Here is a 22,814-nt window from a genome sequence, read left to right as displayed (position 1 = left end):
TTTCTTTCATTCAGTCAAATACCCACTAAGCTAACCCATCTTTGTCAGGAGTCAGCTAAGCGACCATCCAGTCCTCGCCACACTGTGTGGCATGGGTATAGCAGAATCCTTCTGGTCATGTACTTAGATGCCACTGGTCATTTTATCAGATGCCATATGCTGAAGTTTAGATAGATGTGGGTGTAAATAACACATCACAAACCTATACAACTGCTAATTTCTCTATGATAATCTTCCCAGCTAACTGAAATTAGATTTGTGATTTATGATGCGTAAACATCCCTGTTAATGTTACCAACATTGGATTGTCATTCACTTTAGTCTTTTTGGAATTATATGCTTGAAGTCTTTATTTAAAACATAAAAATCCATAGGAAAGGAAACAAATTTTTCTGACCTAGTCTTTTACAAACAAACTATTCTGCATTAACAGAATATAAATAAGGTTCATTTTAAGAACCCATTCCCCCCAGTACTGGGCAATATAGTGAGACCCTGTCTCTAAAAAAAATAAAAGAAAAGAAAAGAAAAAAGAAAAAAGAACCCATTCCTTTTCGAGTAAATAAAGCAATTTTAAATATTTAGTTGCCAATCTGGGGGCGGGTAGGGGGGGAATCCCTTGAAATCTGATACTAAAAATTCCACATTGTTAAAATAGATTCTTATTCTGAGAGAACCGAATTGTTTTGAAGGGAGAGAGAGCAAGGGTATCTGATTTCTTGATTTCACTTTTAACCGGGCAGAAAGGTAATTTCTGCATACCTGGAAGCCACTTAGAAAAATTGTGTGAACAAAAGTAACTTGTCAGTCTTTTAGGATATATTTGGCCTGGTGGCGTCAGAAGATAGCCTGCCCTCTCCCTGGAATCAAGTTGCAAACACTATCCTCAATAGTAATTAGAGCTAAGCAGCAATTACAGGACGTATGATTTGTTCAGACACACTGCCTGTTGGCTGTTTCCTAGCAGTGCATTTCACAGGAGCACCAGGTTGAAATGATGGAATTATTTATCTCTAAATGTAATACCCCACACAGTGCTTGAATGCAGACGTGAATGTGGACTGTAATCTTGAAAGCGAAGGTAAGCACTGCTGACTGATCAGCCTTTACACCTCAGGGAACTGTTTCATGGAATATGTGACAGAAATATAAAATGGTTCAAATCAATTTCATAACCAGAGAAAAATATCAGAATTTGTACAAATAGAATCTGCTAATTTCTAGATTCCCTTGTGCAATATTACTTTGGTTTTCCTAAGCTGTTTGCATTTAGATTGTACTATGGAGTCATTTTTCTAAATATAATGAGGATGTGACTGATTTCCTTTATCTATATGAACTATCATTCGTTTTTGTATGAAGTTTGCCTTAGGATAACTACTAGGTAAAAATGAGATTAGTCTTTAAGTGTGTTAGAATCCTCTCTGTTCTTCTCTTTATTAAACATATTTAACAGATAACTGCACATATTCAACAATTCACACTCAGACAGAACGGTGGCCAGCAGACTGTAATAAAATTAAGTGACGTGGGTGGCTTGTGCTCTTGTCACATGATTTTTATGAGAGACATGGTTCCAGCTTTAAAGTTCTGTCTAGTTCAAGTTAAAACTCAATGGCTTCATGTTTATTTAGACTGTTGGACACCTGAAATCTCTCTGGAAACCAGGTAAGTTTAGCTCCTCCAGAGGGAGTATTGTCTGTTATAAGGAGAGGTGTGTTTTATATGTATGGTGCTTGTGAAATTCTCTTTTCCATTTTAATGTTATCACTTTGTTTTGCTCATCTAAGAAATCCTTTTCCTTTAATTTTGCTATTTGTAACACATGAATAAATATCAGTGTTAAGGAAAGACTTAGAAAGTCTTGGCACAGGAAAGATGTTTTTAATCTTATATCCCCAGTGGGATTTCAGGTGATTTGGAAAATATTGAAGGAGCATCAACTTCTTTTATTCTTTTGTTCTTCCTTGGTAGATTAGAGGTGTAAACACTGAGAGTTCAGTGAACTCTTGCAAAAAAAATGAGTAGGTTTAAAGTTCAGTGTGCTAATTTTTCCAAAGTCCTTTAAACTCTGTGATGTGTGACTTCTTAGCAGACTGTGTTGCTCAACTTATTTATTATAGCAGGCTGGTATCTGATTTTGGAAGATATTTTTCTAGTCCTGTGTCCATCATTGGTTTCATTCTGTGTGTTTGTTTTGTCACAAAATTATTTATTCCTACACGTTGTTTTATTCCTCAGAAAACATGGAATGACCATAAGCCATATAAGAATTTAGAAGACAGTTTATTATATATAAAATATATGTAAGAAAGCATCTTTATATCTGCAGAAGTACCCTATCTTCCTCGGTGAAATGGTATAGTATTTGTATAACCCAGGACATGATGCCAAATTTCTATAAAAACATCCCGTAAAATCCTGTGATGCATTTAAATTCCTAACATCCCACTCACACATGTACACAGATACCATTGTAGGAACACATAAAAACAATCCTTCTTTATCGCAGCTCATATAACTTCTTGAGACATAACCTGAGATGTGACCTGATTTAATTATTACATCTTGTACCGATCCTTGCATAATTTTGCTCTTAATCTTCAGATTTATAGGAGTAAATAATGAAAATGCTAATACAATATAGCTGCAAATGACAAAATTTATACGTATTCCCTAATTCTCTGTTAGGATTACAGTAAGAGACAGAGGCAAGAGAGGCAGACAGGCAGGCAGACAGGAACGCACATGTACAGAGACAGAAAGACAGAGATAGAGAGATACCAGAGCCATAAGAGAGACAAGAGAGATGAGAGACAGAAAATATTGGAGAGAGAGGGAGACCAAGAAAGATCAGGCAGAGACAGGGAAAGAGGAGTTAGAGAAAAGGAAACAAATTAAAGTTTGGAAATATGTGGAGAGGTTGTGCAATTTTGGAACCTTGTGTTCTTTCTGAATTTCCTTGACTGGAAACATGCTTATCAAATCGAATACATTGAGCACTAGGTCCCTTTTTGTTTGCATTCCATTAATGACTTTTTTTAAAAAAAGTATTTAAAAGGTTATTTGCAGTCCAGAAGGCACTGAGTATCACAAGAAATGTTCTCAAAGAAAATATTTCCATTCCCCTGCTGCCTTATAAAGTAAATCATTGCAAAGGGAAATAAGTAAATACTCTTGATGGAATTACTTACTAAAAAATAAATCGATACGGGTTTAACCTTTGGTGTTCCTTGAGGGGAAAAAGGAATCATTTGGAAAGCCAAAAAGAAATTCAATGTAAGGAATATTATCCAGCTTTTAAAAAGAAGATCCTGCCTATTGCAGCAACATGGATGAATCTGGAGTATGTTATGTGATGTGAAATAGGGCAGACTCAGCATGGCCTCACTTGCGCAGGGGCTTCAAAAAAAAAAGAGTTGAATACACAAGAAAAACACACTCTGGTTACCAGTGTGGAAGGAAGGCGCACAGGGAGTTGTAAATTAAAGGGTGAAGTTTGAGGTTATATAGAGTAAATAAATCTAGAGATCGCAACATAAGTGAGCACAACATGGTGTCTGCAGTGAATAATATTGTTTTGCATACTGGAAATATTCTAAAAGTAAATTTTATGTGCTCACTCTACACACACACAAAGGTAACTATGTAAGATATTATGTTAAATTGCTTAGTGTAATAATTATTTCATGCTATGTTGTGCACCTTAATTTTAACAATGTAAAAAATACTTTAGTACAGGTAAATACAAAGAACATGATTGTCAAAATTTCAAGTAGAAATCTGGATGACTGATGAATATTTTTGAACAGAAGAAAAAGAAACCCCATAACAGAAAACCAGGGGCCAGGGATATAGCTTAGTGGCACAGCGCCTGCCTTGGCAAATGTGAGGTCATGAGTTCAATTCCCTGTACAAAAAAAACAGAAAACCTGATACAATGTCAGCATTATAGTACAAGAGTAAACATGATATGCAGGAACAAGGACAATCACCTACAATGAGTCACTTTCAATGCAGAAAATCCTTGGGTATTCACTGAAGGGCCTTATCTGATGCTGTTTTGCATATCACTAGTTCCCCAGAAGCTGCCTGCAGGACTGAAACAAGTGGCATCGATTTGTAGGTTGTCCAAACAATAGTATCTTTTCCAAAAGCCAAGCCAGGCACCGGCCAAACCTGCTAAATATCCACCCAAGACCTTTTGGAGTATAAGCCTTCCCTGAGTCATGGGGCACTCTGTGTTTCTCAAGATAGGACAATATCACATTGTCTCCCAACTTCCTGCTCATGTAATCTTTGCTTTGCTTTACTTCTGCTATACAATGAGAAAAAGAAAGAGAAGATTTGGGAAATTCAAAATAAGGAGCTAGTGGTATTATTCTAATGCACTCTGCAAAATCAAAACAAACTCACCACCCTTTCTTCCTTTCCAAATCCTCCCTCACCCTAGTCCCCAAATCACTCTGCTCATCCTGTCTCTGGCACAGGACACCCTTACCAGGTTTCCACAGGGACGGAAGGATGACTTTCATGTGGTCTACACCGCAGACCTGGCTGACAGGTGGGAGACGTCTCTCCCCACTCCTCGGGGAAGAAATGGCTTCTGTGATGATGGAGGACCAAGAGTGGCCTCTTCTGGGTGGGCCACTATGAGTGTCATAATTCCACTGCAATTTTTTCTGAATACACTATAAACTATTATAATGATCATGGCCATGAGATACACCCAGGAGGTGTGATTGACAAATACAGTAAATGTTTACATTCATAATAATTTATCCCAGTAAGAGTCGCATTACCTTTAAGCTCCCTCACAATACTCCTCCTTGCTTCAAACACTCCTAACCCATTCGTGTAACATTCCTAACTTTTGAAGCAGTTCCAGAAGTTCCTCTTTCCTGTCTTTCGTTGCACTGCCCTGGCTGGCTGGCTGTCCTAAATCAGTTCAAACTGTTTACTTGTTACAGTCATCTTGACTTTGGGGAAGAGTCAGAACTTGCACGGGGCCAGGTCTGCTGATAAGGTAGATGGGGACACACCGCAAGCCTGCTTTTCAGTTGAGTGTTTCTCCTTAGCAGGAGCTGGACTTTTGCTCACACCTGGTAAAATAAATAAAGAAAAGAGAACTGTAGAATTGCCTCAGAATGTGTCAAGAATGATGAGTGTGTTTGAAGTGAGGGGTATTTTGAGGGCAATGTGTCTTTTTCTGTAATAATTTTTCTTATTTTGGATATTCACCATCTATTTTGATCATGCTTTATGTAAAAAGGATTAACAGGAGGTTTTTTAGGCTTTATTTTGTTTTTTACTATTTCTGTTCATAAATTATACTTTCTGAGAGCCCATTCCTTTTTCTTTTTCCTGGCCTTTTTTCTCTAACATGGGCAATAGCTTTTAAGTAACTTGAAGTATTTGGTTAATATTTGAGCATAGGAAACCTTCTCACTTTACCAAGATGGAAGTAGAGGACACTGCAGAGCAAATATTAACTATTGTTTTTTAACTCAGCAAGCTTGAAGGGTGGGATATATTTTTTAAAGGACAATTTATGTCAACCACTATTTCTGTTTTCCTTTTTTTGGTTCTTATAGACAAACAACCTAGACATTAAATGTGGGAACTAAAATTTTCTGAAACGGGGGCCAAACATTTTGGGCCTTGAGCTAAGATTGACAGCAGCAGCTGGGGACCCTGAGCCCCGGAGTTCGCAGATCTGGCCCCATTCTGCCACCCTGTTTGCAAGGCCTGCCTGAAGACAGAGCCACAGGTCTGAGGGGCCCTGCTGCTTTGATCCACTCTAATGGTAGGTCAGGTGCCACTGCTTAGAGAAATGCCGCTCTTCAAAAAGCATTTTCATTGCAAATCTGATAGATTTATAAAACTAACAAATGTGAATGTACCTCTCACTACGAGGCTATTTGAATTAGTTATATTGATCCAAGAGGTATGGTTAAAAGCATAGTGTTAATGGGTTTTGTTCTCTGTTTTTTTCCCATTGCAAATATTAAAATAATTATTTCAAACAAGACATTGCAATCAGTCTTCTGCAGTTCTTTAAACTGGAAATAAATGTCAGCTCTTGGCCACCCCAGCTTTTCTTTCACTGCATTTCTTTCTTCCATTATTTTTATTGACAAAACACTTGACATTAAAAATCTCAATTTTAAGAAAAGAACACTTTCTTTTAAAGTTCAGTCAAAATTGAAAAATAAAACAGACCGCATACTAATCTACCTACCTGTTTAAAGAAGGTAATAAGTAAAACATGATTCCATGCATCTTTGTACCAACCTGGATGTTCAAAATAGTGTCGTTGGGCAACGGGTTCTAGGTTTGTCTCTACTACCAGTCGGGTACGATGATGAGATAAACCCTCCAGCTTTGTTTTACTCATATAAAGATTCCGAGGTGGTTTATATCTAAGGGTTTATGAAATATAATCCCTCTAGGAATATTCAGTGCCTTGGAGATCGTAATTGTCATCTTTGTCAGAGAAGTCTGTAATTTTTGGAAAGGTTTCTAAAACAATTCCGTGTTGCCATTTTGTTTCTAGCATGCTGCATGTCACAAAAGGGCCTCAGACCTCATGGAAGGGCCTGATGCCATTCACAAAGAGTCACTGAGCAAATGTAGCACAGGACCATCTCCCTGAGTCCTTGTGCCAGAAAGTTTCGCCAGGCCCTGCTGACCTCCCGATCCAGTGACGACCTCAGACCATTTTAGTAAATCCCTGTCTGGAGATAATTCTGGCTTCTCTAAAGACTTAGTAATTTAGCAATGAGCACATAACATTCCCTTTTGGTAATTCAGGTATATTAAAAACTATTTTGAAAATCTTGAGGAAGCATTTGTTAGCCTCTTGTTTATCCTGACATGCAGTTTCTTATCTTTCGTGGTCATGTTTTATATTTTTGAGTTACAAATTCACAAACTACAGTAAAGCAAAACTATTGTTTTAACCAATTACATTTACTTATGTTCTGAAACTCAATACTGCGTTAAAAAATGATCCCAACTAATAAAATATTCATATGTTTAACCCAACTATATTTGGCATTTCACTGTAAGTAAGTATCATTCTTTTTTTGTAGCATGTAGATATACAGAATTCAGTATACAGACAAGATATGCAGGTATAAATAAATCACCATTTGGCTATGGGTATTCTATTGCCGGAGAGCATGAAAAGCCACCTTAGTGAAAAATTCATATTTTGTGTAAAAGCTGGTACGTTACTACTAAACCCAAAGGACATTGTGGCTTGAAATCTATCATGCTGTGGCTTCTCTGCTGTTTTCTGATGCAGCACTTCATTATTGCTTATAAACCTCAGTGTGGAGCTCAGAAGTATTTCTTTTTGAACGTGGCATTCTGCCAGCTGCTGTGCTGGCCACCGCTGTGGGAGCTCTTCCGCGTGGGCCCCAAGCTGCCCCCAGGGAGACTCGGGCACAGAGCTGCCAATGGTTAAGGTTTTATAGACTCAGAGTTCCAGATACACATTTTTCTCTTTGGCATCACTGGATTCTGTGTTAGCCTCCTCTGCCCATTTCTTAAATTCAGCAAAGAAGCATTAGCTTTATAGGGAATCATTATTTGCTCACAGATAGCTTTGAGCAAAATCAGGCTGGCGGTGGACAAAGAAGTTCAGAAAAGCATGACACAAATTGTAATGGGTTGATAGTATTTGAAGACATTCTTTTTTAGGGGGAGTTTTTATTTGTTGAAATATGTTATTAACAGTGATGAACCCATTTTAAAATGTTTCTGTTAATATATAATGTACAGAAAATTATCTTAGGTGTACAGTTGAACAAAGGCTTACAAACATAATTTACCTGGCTAACTGGCCCCCAAATCAAGAAAAGAACTTTTCCAACACCCTGAAAACTATCTCACTCCCCTGTCCAGTCGCTTGTGTAAAGATAACCATGATCCAAATAGCAAAAATGTGTTTGCCTGCTTCGTGAAATGTATATGCATCATATAGCATATCTTAGTTGTTTTTATTACCGTTATTTTTATAAGGTCTGTTTATTGTTGCATGTAATTATAAATCATTTGTTCTCATTGCTATAATTCTTGTGATTGTTTTGTTATATTAGGTTATCAAAATTATTTGTTATTCCTACTATTCATAGATTAATTGGCTAATTTGTGGCTTAATTTGAGGCTAGTACTGCTGTGAACATTTCATAGTATGTACCATTTCTGTTAGATAAAACTAGAAATAGAATTGCAAAATCCTAGAGTATTTATATATTCAGGTTAAGCAGATATTGCCAAATAGTTTTTCAAGGAACTGTAACAATTTATACTTCAGTACAGAGTACAAGTTACACTGTGTCCTTTTTAACATTCAATAATCTCTTTATTGTAGACATTTGGGTAATGATAGATTATTGCAGCTGTAATCCACATGTCCCTAATTTCTGTTTATTGGCCATTTTAATGTCTTTTTTATGAAATATCTATTCAATTCTTTTGCCCATTTTCTAATGTTGTCTCTTCCCTATTGATTTGTGGGAGCACTTTATCGTGTGTGTGTGTGTGTGTGTGTGTGTGTGTGTGTGTGTGTGTGTATTGTATATAGTATACATTACGTGTGTGTATGTATATGTGTATATATATATATATATATTGTATAAAGTATATACATTTAGAGAGAGACACTCATAGTAAATATGTCTGTCAATTGCCTTTGTCTTTTAATTCTCTTAATGGTGTCCAATTTCTATATTCTTAATAAAACACATTCATCAACTTCTTTTATCACTATTACTACCCTTTAATTCCCATTTAAGACCTCTTTTCTTGCCCTCGAATCACTGAGATGTTGTTTTTGTCTTTATTATTTTACCTTTTGATCTAGAAACCCAAAGAATACCTTGAGCGCCTAATACTGTTAAGTGTGTTCCATTTTCTCTATGCTTTCTATATATTCATTCCACCATTCTCTCAGATCTACCTCTCAAAGCACTAAGCACTCTTGAGAGTTTTATCTAAGAGAAGAGCTCAACCAGGAAAGTGTTGATGAACCCAAATTCTAACCATGAGCAATTTCTTTCTCTCTTAAACTTCCTTAACATCTTGTTGATGACATATTACCTGTGACCTATCTTGCCTCTTATGATACGTATATTACAGATAAACCACTTATGCGCTCCTGGGATACAGTGTAGTGTCAAAAAAAAAGTAGGAGCAGTCAGGAATCACAGTAAATGAAGTTTATGCAGTATGACCTACATATCAGCTGCCCATTTCATCATACTCAATAAAAAAATCTGCCAGTCCTATGATGCACTACTCATACTTTCCCCAATTTACAGAAAAGAAAATAGTATTATTAAAAATTATATAATTTGTTCAACATCACAAAACTGTTAAGCCCTGAAGTCATCAAATGACTGTCATCCTGTTTTTTATTGTGCGGAGAACAGTGCTTCCTAAAGAGATCACCATAGTGTCATGGTCATCCCGGGAAGCTTCAGGAGGTGCCTGGATCGGGGGTGGGGGAGTAAGAGGCAGGGCTTGATTTTGTGCTTCAAATATTGAGGGAAGAAATTATATCTGCCTAGATAATTCAAATGCCCATTTAATATGCTAAAAGTTTTGAGGTGTCTTACAGAAAAGAATTGTGTTAAACTTTGTAGATGTAGAAGCCAGCATTTCTAAATATGTTTGGTAACAAAAGGCCTTACTCTGTATTCTTTTTCTTTTTCCTTTTTCTTCCAGTGATGAGAATAGAACTCAGGACTTGCACTTGCTAAGTAAATGCTCTGCTGCTGAGCTACACCTCCAGTCCTGATGACAGAATCTTTTTATGTAACAACTTTATGTGTAACCTATATATGGAATAATGGTATAGACTTTAGAAACAGAAGAGCAGGAGTTTCAATCCAGATTCTAGCCTGCTGATTAAGTGATCTTTCTTACCTTTCTCATCTGTGAAATGGAACTAACAATATAAACTTTGTAGATTTATATTAAGTTTCATTAAATAAGGGACACAAATCAGGACAGCACCTAGCATACAACAGAATCTCATTAAGTGGTCCTACCAGTTATTCGCTTATCCTCACTAAAAAATAAAATAAATTCTTCTGATTTAGTTTATAGTTCCAGTAGTGGTCAGCAGTATACCTTGTTGATCTCCGATAAGCATTTATTGAATTAAATAATACTACTAATTGACCGCAATTTTTTAGATAGATATATTCTAGAACTAGTAACTGTAGTCCATTTAAAAATCTTACATATTTTAATTATTTCAGTATCAGACACTACTTAAAGTTTTAACCAATGTCCAGTGGTAAAATATTCCTGTTTGCAATGATTATAAATCTCTCAGTTTGACAGCTAAAGGCCCCTGTACACACAGCTGAAGAACGTAACTATGTAACTGAAATGTTTTGGTTCTACAGTTTGGTGAACATACCTAGAGGTAAAAATGAGAATTCAGAAATCATATTACCTGGGCTTGAGTCCTGGCTCCTTCACATATAACCTGTGTGCAGTTGGGCTTCATCTGTTTCTCATGTGTGTAGTGGGAGTAATAATGCTATTTTGTGTATTGGGTTATTGTGAAAATTAAATAAGTAGAAATATATATATGCATATGCATCTGTTTAGATACATATACATATACATATACATATACATATACATGCATGTATGTATTCGTAGCTGCACAAATGCATAATGTGCTTAGGTTAGTACTTGATACATAGCATGTGCTCTAAAAATGTTCTCTCTGTTATTGTGGTGTGACCTTTTCAAAGTAAAACTCTATTAGTTACATCTCACCACCTCATAGTGTCTACACTTGGTCTCTTGATATGTGATTTTCCACACATAGATTGATGAATGGAAGAAGTGGAGGAGATGCTGGGTTGGTGATTGTTTCAGAAAGATGGAAAAATCTACCATATAAGGGGCAACAAAGCTTGAAAATCAATAAAAAGAAAATTGAGTCTGGCAGAAAATCTGAAATGTCACTCATTTTAATTTCTTTCAAAGAAATCATTGGACATTCTATAATTGACATTGCCCTCCTCCAATAAATTTTTATATGTTGTTTTTTATTTCAGTACTCAGTTAAGGAGACTTAATGTAATAACTACTTTTATAGGAAATAGATTTCATCTCATCCTGCAAATGCTTCTTCATACAAGATTTTCTGTTCCTCTGATGTGCTCTTCTTTCTAAGAATGGGGGCTGTTTTTTTTTTTTTTATGCTACATAAAGAAAACCCACTTAGAAATCCTTGAATTATAAACTAAAAGGGACTTCAAGGTCGTATCTCTAAAGGTCAAAGACTAAGGCAGTAATTTCAAGTGTCGCTTGACCCTCAAATGAGATTTTATTGTGATGGATTATGATATAATCCATTGACATGATAAGGTACTTATTATGTTACCAGAGGCAGTTGGCTAAAATAATTCTTTTTTTTTTCTGATCATAGTAGCGAGTCGTTTACATATTAGTGGTTTTATAGAGTAGATATTGGCACTGAGAAAACCTTACCCCTGAATATGGTTACTTTGAAACACTGAGCACTATGAATTAAAGGAAATTGGAAGGCCTCAGAAACTCACTTAAAATTAAGTTCTCAATGACCTTGTTTCTCCGCCTGGCCTGATCATCAGGGACCCTTTCTGATATTTCCTCATCTCACTGTGAAGGCTTCTTCCAAAACAAGTTGCCTTAAATTCCTTCCATAGACATCTCATCAAATAACCCGAAAAGATTAACCATCAGAGAACAAAAGAGACAAGAGAGACTAAAAGTTGACACCATTCCCAGACAGACTTTTTGCTTAGAGGACTGAGGAGGACTCTAACAGCTTACCTTGGAGATTGTCTGTCTCTGTAATAAAACAGTGTCTGTTGGCAATTAATTTCCACCCCTCTAATCACCTGTGGCTGCCAATTTAGGCCTGAGAAGAAATCTGTCCCAGCCATTGCCTGTTCATGGGGCACATCCACATCCCTCCTAGAAATCACTTGTGACTCTGTAAAATTGCCTGATCATTTTCCTCTCCAGGGGGAGGTGATTTCAGCTTTAACTGTCTGACCCTTTGCATTTCATATTTTGTATGGCTAGCAGTTTATCATATTGATAAATGTGTGTGCTTCTTCTCCTGTTGTCCTATTTATTGTCAGTTCATTTCAGTGAAACTTCAGAGGGTAAAGAGATACTTTCCTCTTTTCCCTAATGTTTTGCCATCAAAATGAAATTTATAGGAGAGAGTTAAATGCATTCATACAGGAAAATAATGGACATGTGAAATTTCTATGATGACAGGTATTGGGAATACACATGCTTGTGTTTCTGTGTGTGTGTTTAATATTAATAGGAGTTTGATAAATAATGTACATTAAGTGATAAAAAAATGCCTTACTATTAAATAAAGTGAAACCCTATTATGACTTTATTCTCTATGAGATATATATGGGATTATAGCCTATGCTTTGAATCAGAGTCACATTCAGGAGTTGTCTTATATAATATTGTCAAATGGTTCTACAAAAGTCGATCCTATTCCATGAGAACAGCAATGTAAAGAGTACCCTTTCACACTAAAATGCCTGCTTTTTAAACCCCCCCCCCCAGCAAGGATTTGACTTTTAGAAGAATTAAGTGTTTTCTTGCAGGGTGCAGTACATTTTGGCCAAATTTCTGCCTGTAATTCCCACTGACTTCCAGGCACCCAGAGGTGAAGAGAAAGGCTTCCCAGCAGCAATAGCAGCAGCAAAAGTAAAATCTGGAATAAGGTGACAAAAGGATCAAAGCATAAAATAACCTGAGCAAAAAACGTGCACTTTATCTCCATTTGTTTCCATTTACAAAAACTTCCTTTGAAGCAATCAATCTTAGTGAAGCCGTATGTTAAAAGTAGTTTTTAAAAGTGAAAACAGCAAGGTTGAGGTGAAAGAATTAATAAAAGCATAGTTTATATGTATGCAGGAGATCCACCAGTACTTTACAACAATCTGAGTTTAACGTGGCAAATTATCTGTCATTAAAATGCTAATGAAATGGTAAACAGCTGCTAAGTTTTTTATGCTAATGAATGGTGGCAGCTAAGTACTTCTCAAGCCTTGTCTTTATTAGCATAGAGATTTGATTGGGTAAGGAGGATCATTGTGCATTCTGACCTTTGTTGATGGAGCAATCTGTTTGTCAGGTTCCCTGTTGCCTTCTATTTGCTTTGTTAGTACCAAGTGAGCCTTGCCAGACCCTAGGGGCCATGTGTTACACAGTGTTATCAGAGCCACCATTGTGGGTTTAGAGAAAGAACTTTGCTTCCCTTTGGGAGAACTACAGTGGCAAAACAATTTACAAATTTGTTCAACAGACAGCTGAAATCTATGAAACTGTTCTATATAACTTAGACTTTTGTTAATTATAGTAATAATAAGTTATAACAAGTCATCAATCTAATACAGAAATATCTCTAGTTTTCAATTCAGCTAAGATTTTACAGTAAAGCTCTTAAAATAAGTGTTTCACTAAGTGCTTCTGCAACATTTGATATATTGGTTCAGTACATGATCTTGGATCTACAAGTGCTGAAGTTAGCCATGTATGTAACATTACCTAATCAGAAGAGGAAGGTGTAATTAAAGTACAGGATGGTCCTGTGAAATTCAACATCCTGAGTCGGATTATTTACTTAAGTATCAGGGAGACTGGGGAAATGCTAGATGTCAGACACGCGGAGTTCACATTCCCCCAAATCGAAGAATGAATTGTAAAGAATAATGGAGACTGAGCAGGAAAAGTTATCGGAGAAAAGGAATGGGCAATAGGAATAGCTCCTGACTGTCAGGAGGGATCCCAAATGGGCTTCCCAAGAGCCCACTTCTTAAAGGAAGTTTTACAGAGCAAAATCACAAGGCAGATATAACATGGAACATGGGTCAAAATTATGAGCCAATAAGATCACAAGTAGAGCTGCTTAGGTAACATTGACCCAGTGGTAGCAAGGACATATGAATGACATTATTAACTTTGATCAATAATCTATAGTTTCGGTCTTGTCTTTACTCTTAGTCTTCAGAGTGTTAGTTGTAGTTGTTAGAAGGTTGTGATTTCAACCTTCTTCAGATTCAGTTTGACCACAGTCTCCTGCCATCTTCTTCACTGACTTCTTTGAAGACCCAGCTCCATCTGACTGCCTACAATATTTTCATTCACTGTAGCTGGCTGTACTATCAGTGAAAAACATTACTGTACCATCTATACTTTTGACCTATTCTCTACCACGTACAACTCCGTATTTCCTAATGGATGGGGCTGACCTAAAGAATTGCTCTTACTGATAAATGCTTCAGGCATCCTTTTCTTTTTTCCTGTTTAGATCAATGTAAATGAGGTACAACAGTCCATTAAACGCCATCGCCAATAATCTTGCAGAGTGATTTGAAATATGATTCAGTGTTTATTAAGGAAATTCATTACCAGAAAAGCACCAGTAAAATGGGAGTTTTAATGATTTTGGGACTCTGTGTAAGAGGTTGGTGGAAATTTTAATAGTTGCAGCATTTTCTCATATTGTTCATTTCTTCTTGAAATCAGTAGAGGGTTTTAGGCATGTAATTATAAAATGGTTCTATATAGACAAGCCAGAAGAAATTGGAACCCTTACAAACTATTGGTAGAAATGTAAAAGGGTTTAGCGTCTTTCAAAAACAGATTGACAAACAAACAAACAAGAAAACCAGACTGACAGTTCCTCAAAAGGTTAAGCCATATTATTACCATAGCACCCAACAAATACCAAAATTGTACTCCTACATACATGTCTGAAAGAACTACAAATGTAAGTCTACATGAAACTTTGTAAATGAATGTTCATGGTAATGTTCATAGTAACATTATTCATTATAGCCAAAATTGGAAACAAAAATTCAGGTACCTATCAGTTGATAAAAGAATAAGCAAAATATTCTAGTATATTCATACATTAGAATATTAATTCAGCCTCAAAAAGGCATAAATAATATGCTCTATTCTGGTACATTCTATGTGAATAGATTTTGAAAACGTCACATCAAATGAAAGAAGCCAGTCACAACAGCTATATATTATATGATTTTGTTTATCTTAAATGAAATGTCCAGGGTAGATAAATCTATAGAGACAGGAAATAGGTGCTTAGGAATACTGGGAAGAAATGGGGAGTGAATGCTAATAGGGACAGGAGTTCTTTTAGAGGTTGTGAAAATATTGTAAAATCAGCTGTGGTAATGGTTGCACAACTCTGAGTGTGCTAAAAGTTATTGGATTTTTGGACTTTGAGTGTGTGAATTATCTTGTGTATGAAATGTACCTCAATAAAACTGTTACACTAAAGCAACAATAACAATAGCAGCCCTACCAAGGTCTGCTCCCGGAGGGCCACCTGCACCAAGAGTTACTGGTCCTCACTTACATGGAAGCTAGAAGCTACAGAAGAAAGCTTTTTCTGAAGGAAAGCATTTTAAAATTTCCTACTCACTCACATGCTAAAGGGATATCTAATGAGGTGACAGCTAATATAACTGCTAAAAAAAGTAATTTCTAAAACAATGCAAAACTCACTAGAAATAAAAGTGACAGACAAAAATGTGAATTCCAGGTCCAAATGCTTATTACCGATCCCCAATACCATATCCACAGGCATGCTGTGTTATTCAACCCTTCTCTTCTTCTAACTAACCAACGTCTAGACGCCTTATTTCCCTCAAAGTAAGGGCAACTTTCAACTCATTTTTAAAGAAAACAAAATGAGTCATAATTTTTTGATAGCAGACAGTAACTGTAAGAGCCCATATTTTCTTCCCCTTGTAAAACCCTATAATTATCCCTGATTTACATAAAACATGCATACTATTTAGTCTAAATAGTAAAGAGCATCTGGCTTCAGGAGGCCCCTCCCCTTCTCTCCCCTGCATTGTTGGCACCAGGCTGGTCACCAGGCCAGTCTCCTTGTGCCCCATCTGCTGGTGGAATCTGTGCACTGAGTCTCCCGAAGCTTGAGCAGCCTTTGGCTCTAGCCCCTGTCCAGGGCCATGAGGAGGGAGAAGATCCTTTTTCACTGTGTTTACTATTCCTGTGTCACTCGTTTCCTTCCGGTGTGACTTGCTTGCAGGTGGCAGCTCAGTGGTCTTGCTTTGGCACTGTAGATTTGGGAGGGCGATGGATGTGAACCAGAGACTGAATTCATTTTCGTTTTGTTCTTGGCAGGCAGTACATGCCATACTACCACCCTTCCTGCTCTTGTGCGCACACCTACCCTGATGATGCAGCCTTCACTGGATATCAAACCATTTATGTCTTTTCCAGTGGACAGTAGTTCTGCTGTTGGGCTCTTTCCAAATTTTAACACAGTGAGTAAATGCTTTGTTCATTTTATTTGTGCCCTTCTTGGCTTTTCTTTTACTGCATTTGCAAATAGGCCAGTGGTCTGTTTCCAAAGTATGTGACGTTAAGCCGTACATGGGTGTACTGCTCAGCTGTGCTTTGGAATGTGATGCCTTGTCTGTGAGAATTAGTCCACGCGACAGCCAACATGTTTGTTTTACAAATATGTTCACAGATGACTTTTTAACGGCTGCACTGTGCAATTTTGATAGAGGTTTCAGTGACTTGAACTTACATTAGTTCTGGGATGCTGTTCATACCTGCTCAAGAAAATAATTTAGAAATATCAAGCCACATTGATTTTTCTCTCCCTCTAGAATGAAAAAAAAAAACTGTAGGCTTTATCTCCCTGGGTACCATTTTATTTGGAAGATATTTTAGATAAGATGTGACTTTTACAGAGAGAGTTTTTATTTGGGGGCTCTCGTGGATTATGTGAATCAGACTCCTAGCCCCCCCCAAAAAAAGTTCATTTAAAACTACAGGTTATATTATTTATTTGCATAGAACTTAGACATTCTTTTTAAGACATGTGACAAATATTAATGAATTACCCATAATCCTCACTGTTCTTCATTAAGTAAGCTAACTTTCTTTTATTTGAATGAAAGATACTTTGTAGAGTCCCCACATGGAGCGTGACATCTTCCAACAATGGAATTCCACATAAAATCAATGTATAGCCAGATTTTAGACTTAAGTTGGGAGAAGGACTTAACAGCTGTAGTGGTTGCATGAATTCTGCCCATTCAATTGAGAAGTGCAGTCCAGTTGGGGCACGGTGGTCTACACGAATGAGACAGCATTATAAATGCTACCACAATCAAAAGAAAGAATTGTGTTATCACCACCACCAGACAGTGCACCTCTGAAGTGCTGCCAAACATTGCCTTTGGCAAACTTATCTTCTATACGAAGTGAAAACAGAAGAGGATTTTTCCTCCAAGAGCTGTACACACAATCTGCTGACAGGCCTTTTGTCTGGACTTCCTGTTGTAAGGTAATTAAGGGGTGGCAAGATCAGCCAACTTTTCAAAGAGCGCTGGTTTTGACTTAGTGAGTAAACAGTTGAATGTTTTTGTCATCTCTGGGTTTTCAGAGATGAATCAAGCAGTTTGTAAAAAAAAAAAGCTGAAAAAAGTGAGTGCCCTTTCTAGTCCAGCGGAGCAGCTCAGTAAGATGGATCATGCCTGCCTTGGCCTCCCATTCCAGGAATGGGAGGGACAGTCCCAGAGCACCTCCTCTGCCATTTCAGGAACATCACATTGAACTCAAGCGTGCCCATTGACTCCTCTATCAAAACACCTGTCATACATTCCAAACATAATTGAATTCAGCTGTACTTCTCCAACGGCTTCCTAAGTGCTCATATTTTGATTAATGTACACTCGGAAGACAGCGCTTGTAGACACTGCACAAATCCAGGAGCTGTCAGGCAGCAGCATGGATGAGATGGGTGCGCAGAAATGGCTCCTTCTATAGGTTACCTTCCCATATTGTTATTTCGACTTTTTAAATGCAAATAATACATGAATGTTTATTTCCAAGATTCAAAGAAACCATCAGCATTCAAGACAAAGTGAAAATGTCATCATCTCCTGCCCCCCCACTCATTAATTTAGGGGAAAGTGCTTATCAGCAAACAGCAGCTCCCCCCCTCCACACTTGTAAAAGTAAATTGCGTGTTTATCTAAGGGTTCCCAATCACCTTTTCCCAACTGAAATCATGTGCCAGCACCAGACAGTAACTGTAAGAGTCTGAATTTTCTTCCCCTTGTAAGGAAGTGACTTTTGTGGTTATCAAAATGCTTTCATGGTCTTCTATTTTTAAGGGCTGTAGAACAAAAATTGAAGAGATCCTTTCATAAATATTTTTATAAAAATATGTTTTAAGATAAAATGCAGTTTCATAATGACAATATGTCATATGACAGTTACAGATGCATGTTAGCGTGCTTTCTTGTTTATTGTATGTAACAATTTTGTGATATACTATATCTGAAAAAAACCAAAGAGCAAGTCTATTGCAAGTTCTTTTTTTTCCTTCTTAGAGGAAACTAAATTTTTCATTTTCAAATATACTGTTTGGTTGCAATGAAAAATACTGCAATGAACTGCATGAAATTTTTATTTCATGTCTTTATTTTACCCAGGTCATTTATTAGCTACAGAGGCCATCTGGTAGTATATGAAAAATTAAAGTCAACCCAAGTGAGACCCTCTATCATTTTGTAACAAAATGAACTTACTAATTGGGTTAATTCTGATTTTTTACTTTGAATTGCAATTAAAATTTTTTTTCCTTTTTCTTCTTAAAATATTTCTTTTCTTCAATTTTTACTTTTTATGAGTACACACTTGTAGGACGTAATGATTAAGTCTGCGTGGGGAGTTGGTATGTGTACATAGCACATCTTCATTCTCCTCACCCCTCGCCTTCTCTCTGGCTTGGATTTTGAAGTTCCCTTTCTCTTGGCAAAAGATCTGTCTCCCCATTTCCTAGGATCTACCTTTTATTGCTCTTTATTCATATTTCAAGTTTTTCATGTAAGAGAAACCACCGCTCTTTATTTAGGCTTGTTTACTTCTGATCTTTTTTCTGATAGACTTTTCCATTCCAAGGCCAAACTCACTCAATAGATTTCCTAGGGAAATTTTAGGAAAGTCATTGTTCACAGTTCTCTATGGAAATATTATTGATCACTATTAATAATTATATTGGGCTACCATATATGTGTGAAGATTTATGTCCTTCAGAAGATTCAGACCTCAAATATTTTTAGAAGCTATTGTTATTACTCCTGTTACCAGAGGTGGAAAGAGAAAACTAAGATTTAAAATCTTAGAACTTTGAAACTCATATTTTGCCTCTTTATGCCCTTAGCTCCTCTGGCCCGTGTCACCTCCCACCTCCTTCACTGAGGACACAGCTCAATCAGAAATCTTTTGTTCCGCTTTACAGAAGCATGATAGGCAGTTTTCTGTAGAATCATTAAGTAGGAAGAGGAAAGAGTTTTCTGAATGTGAAAATAGACTTCTGCAAAAATTATCTGCAAAACAGAGTATATTTGAAAAATAGCTACAATGTATGTTTGCAAATTTTAAAAATATATGTACTTAACAATTCATTTGTTCTTTGACAACCAAAGTGATAGGCCAGGTGTGGTGGTGCACTCCTGTAATCCCAGCACTGGCTGAAGCAGGATAATTGCTGTGAGTTTGAGGCTAGCCTGGGCTACAAGGTGGGTTCAAGGTCAACCTGAACTGCATAGTGAAACCCTGTCTCAAAAAGACAGGAAAGAAAGAAAGAGAGAGAGAGAGACAGAAAGAAAGACAGAAAGACAGAAAGAAGAAAGAAAGAAAGAAAGAAAGAAAGAAAGAAAGAAAGAAAGAAAGAAAGAAAGAAAGAAAGAAAGAAAGTATGAAAGAAAGAAAGAAAGGCAGACCAAGGTGAAACCAGGTGCAATGGCACAGGCCTGTAATCCCAGCACTTGGGAGGCTGAAGCAGGAGGATGAAAGGTTTGAACAAAACTATCAAAATAAAAGTAAAGGGAAAAAGGACTGGGAATATAACTCAAGGATAGAGCATCCTTGCATTTGTTCCCCAGTAGCACAAACAAAACAAAAATACAAGAGGAATTCTACTGTATCATTTTATTTTTAACCACCACTGTTGTAAACATAAGGAATAAGATCTATTTAATTATCAGAAAGATAAAAAACACTGTGCTCTGGGACCACAAGAGTCTTAAATTGTTACTTTCTTTAAATGGATTTTTAAAAATGTAGGAAGCAATGGTTTTCTCTTTTTTTAAATAGTGAATGTGATAATATTACATGAGAATTGAAATTCTGTCACATCCCCAAACAGGTGCCTGTTCTGCATTAATTTATGTGATGAAAAACAACATGCTTCAGAGCATTCATTTAGTTGTTGTCTTGCCTCATCTTCTACAACTGACAAAAGCTTTCTCAGTGCTGTATATGAATAATAAGCAATCGAGATGCTGTCCGAGTAAGGAAGCCGGAGCTTAAAGCATCGATTACTTACGAAGGGCTTGTGTCAAGATGCAGGATTGGGGCACAGGGACGTTCACTCTAACAGCTTTTTGTGTGTGGATAAGGTGAAGATTTTGGCAATTACCTACCACATTCTTTGTCTTAAACCCTATTCTTAAAAGACTATTTAGTTTAGAAACAAAACTGTTAGCTATTGGATTTCATTGAAAATAGAACACATGTACTAAAGGGTTTTAGGTTTGAGAAAGAGGACAAATAAACAAAAATATCTTTCTGCTCAAGGAGCTTGTAAGAAAGAATAAATATACTTGAAAGAGGCCAGACAATAAAAACCAAGAAACTTCAGCAAAGTTAAAACAGTCCCTGAACTTTATATTGTTCCAGAAATATCAGAAAAAAATTATTTTGTATCTCAGTAATTTTCAATATTTTATTGTTAATTTTACTTTAAATTTTCTGTATGCTCCATGATCAGCCCTTAACTGTTACAACAGCCTTTAATTATTTCAGTACTATTAAAATAAATTGCATACTTACCAAGATTGAGAATATTAATATCGTAAAAGAAGTTCATTTAGAAGACACACTCCTGGACATACCATTATGAGCTGAAGATGACCCCCAAAGTTCATATAGTAAAGCCCTACACCAATGTGGTGATATTCAGAGATGAGAATTTTAGAATGTAATCAGGGTTAGATAGAGTCACAAGGGTAAGGCTGTCATGATGGCATTAGTGTCACTATAAGAAGAGACCCAAGAAAGTTCTTCTCTCCTTGCTACGTGAAGACAGAGGGAGATTGTGGCCTTCTGGCAGCAGGAAGAGGGCCCTTATGAGAACCTGACCTTGCTGGCACCCTGATATCTGGCATACAACTTCCAGTACAGTGAGAAAAGTAATATATATTGACTAAGCCACCTGGTTCATGGTATTTTGTTACAGTAGCTCAAGCTAACTGCAACATATAGCCAATCTTTATGATATGTGTATTAATAAATAGGTAAAATTTCTTTCAAATAGCTATTTTTTGCATGTAGGCACATATCTGTTTGTATAATTCTTCCGAGACAGGGCTATAATGAAGAGCTTTCTTGGGGCCATAATTACCTGTCAACTTCTCTGGTGATTGGCAGGTATTTTACGAGCCTATTTATTTGAAATATCTTTGTCAGCCCTGCTGTGTTTTTGCAGCTGCACTGGGAAAACACAAAGGAGATTACTGCTGCTTTATTACAAAAGGCTCAATAAACTTATTTTTTCTGAAAAATAATCAGATTTTTATTGCCTATCTTAAAATTATTTTTTCCTAACAATGAACAAATAAGTATAAAGGCTCCAACCACTATGTGATTCTTTGAATCATCATGACAAGATGTGAAATAATTCATGTGACTATCATTTACTTTATCATTTATTCTAGTTCATATGAGAGTTTGAATCATTCATAGTTTGGTAATATCAATGAAAATTTAAGTTTTTCTTATAATAGAATGATAGTAATATATTTATCAAAGTGGTTTAAAGAATAGAAATCAAAATCATATTTAATATGTTGTTAACTTATGCTGTTTTTCCTCATGAAATGTTATTTATTGTAAGGAAGCTTAGAATATGCTAGGACATGTAACCTTTTTTATCTGTTTTTAATATCTTTACTGTATTTAGGAAGTCCTTAAACATTCAAATACGTATTTATTTTTTATTTTTTAAAGCAGAATACATTACTTCTGCTGATCCACCCAGCATGTGACTTTTTGCCTTTTAAGTCTTTTTTTTTTATTCCTACAGTGCTTGCTGTCATTAAAGTTATAAGCTTAGATATAGTATGTCCAAGTGACTTTATTTGAACTGACACATTTATCCCAGCAGAATAAAAAAGAAAGTATGGTTGAATTTTTATTTTTCATGCTATGCCTTAAAATATATTGAAAGATCATCCTCTTTTATGCTTTCTGAAGAACACTGTAGCATTAAAGATATGCCGAGATAAAATTTTTCATAGCCCTCAAATTCTCTTAAAAGGGATAGCAAGTGTTTGCCTACCACTGGTTGACAAGAGTCAAAAGCAGCACTACCATTTGGATCACTAGAAAACAGGGTTGTAAAAAAATCTGTAAAATGTGATGCCAACCCAACAAAGATTTCATACAAATACTTAAACATAGATTTGTATGCCTGGAAAATTTATATTCCTATTAAGATTTCAGAGAAAAAAATTTGTAAATATGATCTTTGGGAAGGAAAAAATACACTGTGGCCATCTGTACTGTTGTAGTTTCTCTATTCCCTTTGCATCACGAACATGTCCTTTTAAAATTTAACTCACGTCCCTGCCTTACCCAAAACCCTCCTGTTTATCTTATTAAAGATTTTGTGTTCAAAT

The 22,814-nt window shown here is 36.4% G+C and overlaps 1 protein-coding gene across 8 annotated transcripts in view; it reads left to right on the top strand.

Annotated features, from left to right (window-relative positions):
• Window positions 1-22,814, top strand: part of Znf385b (zinc finger protein 385B) — a 284,441-nt gene that overhangs the window by 179,624 nt on the left and 82,003 nt on the right. For 4 of the 8 annotated variants that reach the window (XM_003478507.5, XM_013142520.3, XM_063259382.1 and 1 more), the window contains one exon: window positions 16,234-16,376. The exons of 2 other annotated variants lie outside the window; for them this stretch is intronic. In XM_003478507.5, the coding sequence (XP_003478555.1) occupies window positions 16,234-16,376 (143 nt within the window). Of the gene's footprint in view, window positions 1-894; window positions 1,082-1,565; window positions 1,669-16,233; window positions 16,377-22,814 lie in introns of those variants that run through there. 2 more of the 8 variants (XM_013142521.2, XM_013142522.2) reach the window with 2 other exon arrangements.

This window comes from Cavia porcellus, unplaced genomic scaffold, assembly GCF_034190915.1.
Source record: "Cavia porcellus strain 051 isolate PalLab524CR breed Dunkin Hartley unplaced genomic scaffold, mCavPor4.1 scaffold_12, whole genome shotgun sequence".
NCBI classification, from domain to species: Eukaryota; Metazoa; Chordata; class Mammalia; order Rodentia; family Caviidae; genus Cavia; species Cavia porcellus.
This window is presented reverse-complemented; position numbering and strand designations above follow the sequence as displayed.